Source organism: Adiantum capillus-veneris, chromosome 23, assembly GCF_014529385.1.
Source record: "Adiantum capillus-veneris isolate H3 chromosome 23, ASM1452938v2, whole genome shotgun sequence".
Taxonomy (NCBI): domain Eukaryota; kingdom Viridiplantae; phylum Streptophyta; class Polypodiopsida; order Polypodiales; family Pteridaceae; genus Adiantum; species Adiantum capillus-veneris.
The window spans coordinates 140,273,382-140,284,399 of NC_140953.1; the positions used below are offsets into that span (position 1 = coordinate 140,273,382).

The 11,018-nt window shown below is 44.3% G+C and overlaps 2 protein-coding genes across 2 annotated transcripts; both read right to left on the reverse strand.

Moving 5' to 3' along the window:
• Positions 1-9,127: 9,127 nt before the first annotated feature.
• Positions 9,128-9,661, reverse strand: LOC147428706 (uncharacterized). Its single transcript, XM_086497548.1, has one exon. It carries the CDS (start codon positions 9,659-9,661, stop codon positions 9,128-9,130), a length of 534 nt encoding a protein of 177 aa, XP_086353674.1.
• Positions 9,662-9,844: 183 nt separating this feature from the next.
• On the reverse strand, positions 9,845-10,348 carry LOC147428707 (uncharacterized). The gene has a single exon (XM_086496631.1). It carries the CDS (start codon positions 10,346-10,348, stop codon positions 9,845-9,847), a length of 504 nt encoding a protein of 167 aa, XP_086352757.1.
• Between the last annotated feature and the right edge of the window lie 670 nt (positions 10,349-11,018).

Sequence of the window (11,018 nt, forward strand, 5' to 3'; positions counted from 1 at the left end):
ACTGGAGTGTTGACAACGTCTCTAAACGAATGATCCCTAAGATCAATCCTCGTGGTAGCATTAGGTTGTCTAAGGTACAAGTAGTTATAGCCCCAATCTTGAATCATTTTCAACTGCCGCATGAATGGGTGTCCTAGGACGATTTCATAGTTGGGTTTCTTTCCGAAGTCCACCACCGCAAAGGTGTGTTCATACTCAATGTTGCATGAAGAAATAATGACTTTCTCTAGCAACCCTAAAGGTTGTTCGACATAGCCGTCTGCCAACTGTAATTTCAACCTAGTTTTCCTGATGGCTGGTTTGCCCCAGGCTTCCCATACTTGCTTGGTAGCTATAGCAATTCCTGCACCACTGTCCAGTATTGCTAGACTCGTGTGCTCTTCATAGGTTACAGGTAAAGTACTATTCCCGTCCTCTCCTTCACAGTAGTCACCTACTTTGTTGATTGGAACATGCTCACACTTTGATCCTTTCCTTTTCTCTGACTTGGTATCCATGTCCGGAGTCTGATCAGGCACTTTCATACCCAGTTTATCCAAAACCTATGAGCACCTCTTTCCACAGTTCTGGTCTGATCTTCAAGCCATCCGCCAAGGGTAGCGTTACTTTCACTTTCGTTGACAACAATGCTTGAAGATTGTCGGTGTCCAATACTTTAGGTGATTTCTTATATTGAGTGGGAACTTTGCGAATGTCCGATTTGACCTCATAGTCTCCCACGAAAGAAGGCAAAGTCCTTACAGAATTAGCCTTGCTTCCCTTTTCATGTCCCGATTCACCTGAGTCTGATCTAGGAGTTTCTCCATGCTCAACACATGGTTTGTCCAGATCCACTTCTATGATTGGTGCATCCCCTTGTGGAATTTCCTTGCATTTCTCGTCTCTAATCTCATTCCATAAGGTCTGCATCCAATTCTCTGATTCCTATGGCGATACACTATCTGGTACCATCATTGGTGTGCTCTTTTCTTTCGTTTCCGGGTCTTTGGTCACTGGCTTTTCCGCAGAAGTATCTTCGACCAAAGCCTCAGTGGTTGTTTTGTCCAGATTCTTTTTCGCTTTGCGTTTCCTCCTAGAGTTCTTCGTTGTTTTGGTTTCACCTACTTCCTTCGTCTCTGCGTTTTTGTCATCTTTTGTTTCTACAGGCTTCGCGGACTTTGACTTAGTCGGAATTGCCTGTCTCTCTAGTGCAGCCTGAATTACCTCTATCATTTTCTGGAACACCTCCAGTCGTTTCGTTTCCAACACGGGATCCGGGTAACTCCTGTATCTTTCTTCTAGGGTCTCGTTTGGTTTCAGCCTTGCTTGATATGCATCCATCATGGCCTTTAATGGCTCAGCCATCTTATCTGCTAGGACTGACCCTACTTCGTATGCTCTCTCTTTCACTTCCTCACGAACCTCGCTTTTCATGGTTTCAGCTTCCTTTTGTTTCTTCCTTGCTTCAGTTCTTTTTTGCCTTCTCGCTCTCCAGTAGTTACGTCTAGCCAGTTTTTCTGTTTCGCCAGTCAGGATAGCTGCTTCGGTTGGATCTTCCCCTTTTTCTTTGGCTTGGGCACGGGTTAACACATCTACTGGCACAGTGTCAGTGTTTTCTTCTCCACTGCTTGTCGAGATTTCTACCATGACCGAGTTCAATGTTGTTTTCTTCTTAAATTCCGGATTTTGTGGACAATTTGCAACCAAATGCTTGATACCACATTCCAAGCAGTATCGCACCAGCATAGGCACAGTGTTTCCGTCTACCGCTCTTGGCTGTTTTGGATCGGGACAATCTCTGATCAAATGATCTCCTCCACAGTTATAGCATGGTCCCAAAGGTGCGTTCGGCGCTCTTTTTGCATAAGTGTTAGGCTACTGAGCAGGCCTCCCTTGTCCTGCTATGAACATGAGCGTATTCAAGTCCATATTGTATTGACCTTCATTATACCCTATTGGTGGAGTTCTCCATGTTTCCGCTGGATCCGTTTTCCAAAACTTTTCCGTTTCTACATAAGGTGTTACTGGCACTAAGGCTTTCGCGTATTGATCCTCTTCCTCAGGATTGTACAAGCGCACAGCTGCAGCGGCACCCGGAGGTAATGGTTGCCTTTCTAGTACTGGCTTAGCCATATCCCCTGCTGCTACACCTGCTTGCTTCATAGCTTGCTCCCTCAAGTGTCGTATTCTATTGTAACACTCTTCTGTCTCATGGTTTCCCCATTTCTTATCAAAGTCACACCACAATTGCGGTTTGCCATCTGGTCGCACCATCTCCGGCTTGGGTAAACATTGAGCAGTGGGGTGATTGCCTCCACACACTCCACAGACATATGGTCTATCCGGTCTCCAATACTGTTCGTGAGCTCGTGGTGGATGCGTCACAAACATCTGCCGCATTTTCTCAACCACTTCTTTAGTTATTTCCTTGACTTGACTTCGCACTGACTTGTGATCCTCTTCTTTGGCACTATGTATACTCTTGACATCATTGCAGTTGTCGTCGTAATCAATCGCATCATGGATGCACTGATCGAGATCAACGCGATGTTTCATGTACAGAGTCTTATACATTGCCTTGTCTAACAAACCTTCTAAGAAGATGGATATGAGTCTAGGTTGTGTCGGTCTCTCGTTTTGTGGACATCTAGCCAGATATTTCTTTAACCTAGCCGCACAATCCCTCATCGACTCTCCCTTCTCTTGTTTGAACCCGTACAAGCTTGATAGCTCATCGTGCTTCATTCCCGTCTTGGAGAATTCCGTAATGAATTCCCTCTCAAGCTCTTCTAGGCTGTAAAAGCTTTCCAAGTTCAGAGTTTGAAACCACTGAACAGCCTTTCCTTCTAGGGTTAATCCAAATCCCTCTATCAACGTGTGTAAGTCCTGAACGTGTTCGGCTCTAGCAAACTGCCTGACTCTTGCCAAGTGATCATGAGGATCACAGGATCCGTTGTAAGCTTTCACTCCTTTCTGGAAATGGCTTGGTCTTACTCTCCTGGAGTGTTCTGCAAATCGATTCGCAAAAGGATTCCCTGAACCCATCGTCGGAGGTTCTCGTCCTAGCCTGTGGTCGTATGGCATTCCTGACTCTCTCATAGTCGCATTGCCATCCCTAAACGCACTTACTGGTGGATTCACATGCATTGAAGCACTTCTAGCTGGCGGTACCCACGGTGGTGGTGGATACGATGTATGAAAAGTCGCTCTAGGTCTAGAACTAGCTTGACCTGACATGGCACTTGTACTCGGAAATTCTGGTGCAAGAGGTCTTCGAAGACTTGCACTCGATGTTCTCGCAAATTCATTGAACATGTCGTTCCTACTTGGTGAGTCCACTCTCGTTGCGAATTCTACAGGAATTCCGTTGTATGTCAATGCTCTCACTTGCTATGCATCCAATCCTTCGTACTGACCACCATTGCAGTCAAAGAAGGCAAAATATGGTTTGCCAGTCTCTAATCCGCAAGTGTACATATACAGCTTTCGGCTCAATGGGTTAACTTCAGTCATTGCCATTGGTCTCTTGGCGTAATACACCATGTTGTCACCGCTTTGTCGTCGGTAAACTATCTTAGTTAGATCATCCGTCGGCACTAAAGTCACATCCCAACTTGCCACTAGCTTTCCTATTTCATTGTCTAAGAATGGAGCTCTGTCTTGCACGGTTTCCTCTTGAAACGCATTGACAAGCACTCCAAACTTATCGACTCTCTCTGGTTCATCAGTCAATACATAACTTGCACCATCTATGGCGATGTAAGTGTTGTTTCCTTGGAAATTTACCATTGGCGCTTGATTGAACTCCGTAGGATGGGTTTCAACCTTCACAGCCCAACGATTATAAGGATCCTGGAACAACTTCGCACCATACTCATTCGTCTTGGCATAAACCAGACAGATGGTGTACGGATTCCGTGAACTCTCTGGTCTTCCATCCGCATTCATGTTCATGTCCATCGACATGCTTGAGCTAGTCGTGGATAGGATTTCTACCTCCTCTAGGATTGGCTCTAGATGTGTAGGAAAGTTCGAGATACTCTCCTCCGAAGATTTTCCGCTTTTTGTGCTTGGCACACTAGCTCCTCTCGTAGCGTAGTAAGTCCCTGATCTCAAATACATATAGACACACAAGGATAGAGGAATACCTGCTAGTACTCAGCTCCTCTTGTCCGTCTTGCAATCTCCGAAGTTCCACTAGCTGCTTGCACTTTTTGCTAGAACTCTGGACGAAAACAAACTTCCATTTAGCAATATGACGCAGTGTCGTGCTCTTTAGACTAAACTGCTCCTAACTTGCAAACTAATGATCCAAACTTGACCAAAATTATACAACAATGCTTACAATGTCTAGGGCTTCCAAGCTGTGTGACCAGCTTCCCAAAAATCTGCAATTCCAACAGCAACACGCGTGTTGCTATTCTGGGAAAATTTTGTCCAAACTGTACCCAACTTCTAGGGTAGCTAGCCTTGGGTATGTTAAGCACTATGTCAGAGTTTTGGTTGCACTTTTACTCCCAAAGACCACTTTTTGGCTCTGCTTTCTAGCTACAAGATCTGCTAGCTCTTGGGCTTTTCAGCACACCAAAACTTGTCCAAATTCAGATCCAAAGGTACCACTATGATCCCCTCAATGTCTACTACAAGCTGGTATGGTCAGATTCCAATTTTTGAAAATTTCCAACATCACTACGCGTGTTGATGTTCTGGAAAAATTTTGTCCTTTTCACACCAAACTTGTATGGTAGCTTGTCCTAGGTGTATTAAGCACTTGTGTGGAGTTTGGTAGCAAATGCATCAAATTTGGCCAGTGTTTGAGACCAGTTCCTAGTTGCAAAGCTTCCTAGCTCCAGGCCCTTTTGGCATATGAAATTTTGTCCAAACTGGGATATGAGGGTAGAAATGTGCTCACCTCAACACCCTCTACAGGTTTGTGCCATCAAAAGTTGGGTAGGGGCCAATTCCAACATCAATACGCGTGTTGCTATTTGACAAAAAGTTTGTCAAAATGCAACCCAGACTCTAGGGTGTGTTGTCCTAGTCCTCTAGACCTTGTATCCCAAGTTTTATTCAATTTGGACTTGATTTAGTCACTCAAAGAGGCCTGCTTCACAGCACGACACTCCAGAAATGACTTCTTGACCAAGTTACTCTAGCAACCTTGTCCAAATCTGAATTAAGTAGGCTTGATGAGACCACCTCACCTAGCTCTATCAGATAGTATAATCACTTTTTCCAGATGCTGTCCAACATCAACACGCGTGTTGATGTCAAATTGCTCCAGACTTGGCCTTTTTTGACTGTGATTACTCCTTCACCTTGCCCCTAGTCTCCTGAGCCTCTGTATGTGGTTTGGTTCAATTTGGAGCTATGGATCTCAAGTTATGCTCAGTTTTCTGTCTGCTTTTGCGACTTTGGAGTTTATGGTCAAGTTGACCATAAGCTAGCTGTAATGACTGTGAAAACCACTCAGTTTCCTAAGCCTAAGCTAATCCTAAAACCTAAAATGACACTGTACAATGAAAATACATAATCTATTCCAGCTATCTATCAAATTACGACCAAATCTGACTCTGTTACGACCTTCCTAGGACACTTGTCAATCAGTCGCTAAACTGACACACAAAATATTCCACTATCGACTCAAACTAGCCCGCAAGCACTAACTCACAAGGAATCACTTCCTAAGAGTCACACTTCGCTAGCCGTCTCGCAAATAGAGCTAAGGACTGGATCCTTCTACCTATGCTCTCTTTCAAAAGGACTTTATCCTAGGTCTTACTCCCCGGCAGCGACGCCAAAAACTTGTTGTCGGGCGCAATATCATCTCATGGATCAACACTGCGCCTCGGGGATTGTCACCACTACTCTATGCAGTATAGTGGATATGTCTCACAACCAGCTTTACTAATTGTCGATACAGGGAGTATGGACCATGGATAGGCGGTCGGAGGCCCCGATGGGTTGTCAAGCCATGGAGTCCTTTAAACTAGCACTTGCTACCAATAGCATTCAAGCACACCATGTGGTTAAGCTTAGTGAGAGTCTGACATGTGTCCCACGTGCCCTTTTAGAAAAGGGGTGTCCCTTGGGTGAGTGGAAGGTTAGGTCAAAGATTCCCATAACTTTGGGACTTTTATGCATAGGAAGCTTCTCAAGCAACTTCCTCATTAAGTGTGTAGGGTCTCTTTTTGACTCAAGCATCTTACCCCCCATGTATAGGAAGCTTCTCAAGCAGCTTCCTCATTAAGTGTGTAGGGTCTCTTTTTGACTCAAGCATCTTACCCCCCATGCATAGGAAGCTTCTCAAGAAACTTCCTCATTAAGTGTGTAGGGTCTCTTTTTGACTCAAGCATCTTACCCCCCATGCATAGGAAGCTTCTCAAGCAACTTCCTCATTAAGTATGACAAGTACCTCAAGTACCTTAGTCATCTAGCATGACAAGCACCTTAGGTGGAGTTCCCACCTCAAGCTCAGCCCTAGCTTGCCTAAGGTCAAAGGCAAGTTTAGGTCAGGTTCCCACCTCAAGCACAACCTTGGATTGCTTAAGGTCAAAGACAAGTTTAGGTCGGGTTCCCACCTCAAGCTCAGCCCTAGCTTGCTTAAGGTCAAAGGACTTTTAACACTAACTATTGGAGTTATTTAATGAAGCTAACCCTAAGGTCTTTTAAGCTCCATTAGATGCACATTGCTCTTTGATAGACTACTTCCTTTTGGATCCCTATTGAGATGTAAACATCTCTCCTCTTGGTCCCCTGCTGAGGTAAGTCTAGAAGTGCTTATTGCACATTTCTCTTTGATAGACCATATCCTTTTGGACCCCTATTGAGACGTAACCATCTCTCCTTTTTGGTCCCGTGTTGAGATAGGTCTCGAAGCACATGTCTCTATTCTAACTCTTGTTCGCGTTTATTCTCCCACATTAAATGATCAGTTTAATATGAGAAAATAATTTGGTAAAGTTAGATATTATATTTTATGACATTAGCTCTCTCTTGAAATCATAATCGTCCTCGACTATGAGGCAGAGAAGATAAAGCCTAGTCATCAGTCCATGTTTCTTAGCGGATAGAGGATCCCTTTTTACCCTACAGCATCCTTCCAAGATGGATGACTAGTCCATAATGCTTGGGAGACGTAGCTGCCGCAAGCATGTTTGCTCTTTAGTCCATATCATACTTCCAAAGTAGAGTGTGTTGTCGGGCGCAATATCGTCTCATGGATCAACACTGCGCCTCGGGGATTGTCACCACTACTCTATGCAGTATAGTGGATCTGTCTCACAACTAGCTTTACTAATTGTCGATACAGGGAGTATGGACCACGGATAGGCAGTCGGAGGCCCCGATGGGTTGTCAAGCCATGGAGTCCTTTAAACTAGCACTTGCTACGACTCTCTAGTTAGCACGACGCTATTCCGTCTACAAGAGTCCTGGCACTAAACTAGGTCCTCTGGGCATCAACAATGCAAGGAAACATGCTAAAAGAAAGTCTAGACTATATCCCAACACTTTGGCATCACCTGTAGCACCTGGGTACCTGACACCAATACGCGTAATGATGTAGGGCGTAATGCTGTAAAAAATGAAAATGTTCCAAAATCACTCCTCAACACCCCACAAGGTCCCTAATGCCAATGGTATCACTAGAATGCACTTTTGGAAGCTAGAATGTCCTAGATGTGCAATTTACAAGCCGTGGACAAAAAACATAATGATGTTTGCAGGTCATGAAAAATGACGATTGATGACATCAGTGTAAAGCCCTTTGTGAGCCTGACCTCATGCACCAAAAATCATCTAATTTGGACACTCCTACCTCAAGATATGAGCAAAATAGCAACACGGCCAAAAAGTGTCGTGATGTTTGCCTATACCGTTTTTTACATGCAACAACTTACATCAAAGTGTAGATCAAAGCATCAACATTGCACACACAAAACTTCATAGCAAAATACTTAGCACAAAGAGAGATATGGACCCATAAAGATATGCCTATCAAGAGGATTTTACCTCTTCTGCTCTCTTCACTTCATCATCCCCCCAAAAAAACTCGTCCCTGCTTCCAAAATTCAACCCCTCTATGGGTCTCACATGTCTTACTGTGTACATATGTTACAAGCTGGAGGTATATGCCCCAAATCATTACATTTGGTCCTTGCTGACCCCAAATTACATACAAGTCTGTCTGCTAAACAAGCTAACTGCAGAAAATAAAAAATGCTTTTTCGCCTTGTCGTGATGTGACGACAACACTCCCCGCCACTTAATCCATTGTCCGTCCTCGGACATGCTTTTTCTTTAGGTGCTTTGGGAATGTCGTCGGGCTGCTATAGCTCTTCGTATTTCTTCTTGTCTCTCTTTGTTTTCTGCTTCTCTGATCCGCTCATGCACTGGATTTGCATTCTGTGCATCTTTGAATGCTACATACCTCAAAGCCAAGTTCTGGATGACTGGCTTGAACAAGTGTGTGTCCACCTCGAAGAATCCTGTGTGAAATAGCTCTTCGAATGTCATCATGTAAGAGCTAGGTAGGAACTTGCATCTGGCAAATAGTCCCATCATTTGGTGATGAGTTGGCTGCTTTGTCAAATCATATGCCAATCCCTCGTCGCCTTCTAAGAAAAGTTCCCATGTTGTGTCGTCAGGTAGGTCTTCTTTGAAGGTCTGGAAGATCTTGATAAAAAGATCAGCTTCCTTTGTAAGCATGACACATGCAAGATCTGGAGCGCCCCTGAATTTGTCCCGTGTTCTCCTCCAGGCTCTGACAAAGTATGCATTCGTAGTGAATCCTGAGGGTCGTGGCAGTTCTGGGTAATTTAGCCAATTCGAATGTCTGACCTTTGTCTGTTGAAACATTGTCCACACCCTTCGTCTGGCGACTGGGCAATAAGTTGGATTAATCCTTTTGAGCCCTGGGTGCCCTGTTGTATTCTATGGTAGACCCCATGTGCTGGGCGAACCATGTTAGTCGCCAATTCGGCTGATTCCTGAGAGGAGCAGTGCCTGACATTTCAGATGATGTGAGAGGTTCATATCCTCCTGTCTCTACCATAGTGCAAGAAGGCAACAATTCTTTTATCTGCATGGCATTGATGAGCCGAAGGAGAGGATAAGGTAGGGACGGTTGTATCATACTGTCAATGATCTATTGTGCATTTTTATACTGCTTCACCGCAACTGACACTACCTCATACTCCCACTTCTTGTATGCCTTAATAGTAGGCTCTTGCTCTTCTTCGACCTTCTGCTGCATAGTGCGGAGCAGTTCGTTGTCTTCGGTTTCCGCAGCCATTTCCCCACTAGGTTCTTCAGCCATCGGCTCTTCGATTTGTGTAGGTTCCTGTGTGTCCATTGCTTCAGTCTGTTCCATTTCTGGCATCTCTTCAAAATCAGTTCTTGATGCTTGAGCTGTCGTGGCTGTCATTAGTTCTCTCTGTTCCTTGAGTTCCGCCACTTCTTTCTTGAGTGCTTCCAGCTCCCTGAGCATCTCTTGACCTTCGATACTCTGAGTTGGCTGCGCGGATGGTTGAGGAGCCAATAACGACTGCATGAGAAGCTCATCAAGCTGAGCCTGCATCCACCTTTGATTTTCCATAGCCACCTGATGCACCTTTCTTATAATGGCCATTTGGTTTTCAGTTTCTGCGTTTCTGTCCTCGGCCACTTTCTTTGCTTCCATTGCTTCCTTTACTTGAGTCTGGAGGATATGGATCTGTGGCTTCAGTGCTTGGTTTTCTTCCTCCGACTTCTTTGCGTCTGCTCTGGCTTTGGCAAGTTCGTCTTGGACACTTCGTCTTCTTTCCTCCTCCTCTCTTTTTAATTGGCTTTGACTCTGCGACAATGCTACCATCTCATTGATTTCTCAGATCATGCGGTTTCTCCAATCTTTTATTTGTTCATCTCTGGCGAGCATTGGCAAGTCTGCTTCTCTCCTTCCTTCTTCTTGCGCCTCTTCTGCGATTTCTGGTCTTGGAGGACTTTGCTCGACAGGAGCCGAGCTTGGCTCGCTAACTTCTGTAGGTTGAGCTATTAATGGAGAAGATGGTTGTGAAGGAACCAAGTCTTGTCTTGGTGAAGGAGGTGGAGTGTTGCCTGCTTCCAGATTTATCATGGATGTCCAATCCTCCTTTGTAGAAATGTCCTCTAGAGGACTTTCTGGCTCCTCTGTGGATGCTCGTGGTACTTGGCGCTCTTCATAAGCTGCTCGAAGTTCTTCTTCTAGTTCCACTTCCATATGCTGTACCGTCTCAGAGTACTGCACGGTTTCCTCTTCTACAGTAGCAGTTGTCTCTTCTTGTGGAGCTCCCTCTTCATCATGTCTTCTTCTCACTTGTTCTTCAGCTAATCTTCGTCCCAATCTACTCATGCGAGTCAAATGATGTAGTTGCTCTTCATGCTTTTGTCTGTGGGGAGCAACTTGCCCTCTTTTGCTCTCTTCACTTCATCGTCCCCCCAAAAAAACTCGTCCCTGCTTCCAAAATTTAACCCCTCTATGGGTCTCACATGTCTTACTGTGTACATATGTTACAAGCTGGAGGTATATGCCCCAAATCATTACATTTGGTCCTTGCTGACCCCAAATTACATACAAGTCTGTCTGCTAAACAAGCTAACATAAGAAAATAAAAAATGCTTTTCCGCCTTGTCGTGATGTGACGACAACAGAGTGACAAATACTACTTGGTGTTTGGGAGACGTCTGCATACTTTTAAATTTGTGCACAATAGGAGAACTAGTCTTATAAGACAAAACCATTTTTCATTTAAAATGCATTTTCATATGCTAACTCTAGTGCAACATTGTAAGCATTGACAAGGTTCATATTATCCTTAAGCTAGGTTCTTTCATCCATCTAGCATCTTTAAAAGAATAATTCTTTAACTTAATAAGATATCATCAGATAATCTTACCGTTTCTTAATACCTTGTCTTTATGTCATAGGATGGACTTAGGTTGAAGTACTTCTTCTTGATCTTTGTTTTTTGGAGGGTCTGCAACAACTATTGCTTATTTTGATGGCGCTCCTTTGTAAGGCT

Excerpts from the sequence above, each read along its gene's own strand:
- LOC147428706 (XM_086497548.1), bottom strand. The coding sequence starts at position 9,661 with ATGGAAGCAAAGAAAGTGGCCGAGGACAGAAACGCAGAAACTGAAAAC.
- LOC147428707 (XM_086496631.1), bottom strand. The coding sequence starts at position 10,348 with ATGAGTAGATTGGGACGAAGATTAGCTGAAGAACAAGTGAGAAGAAGA.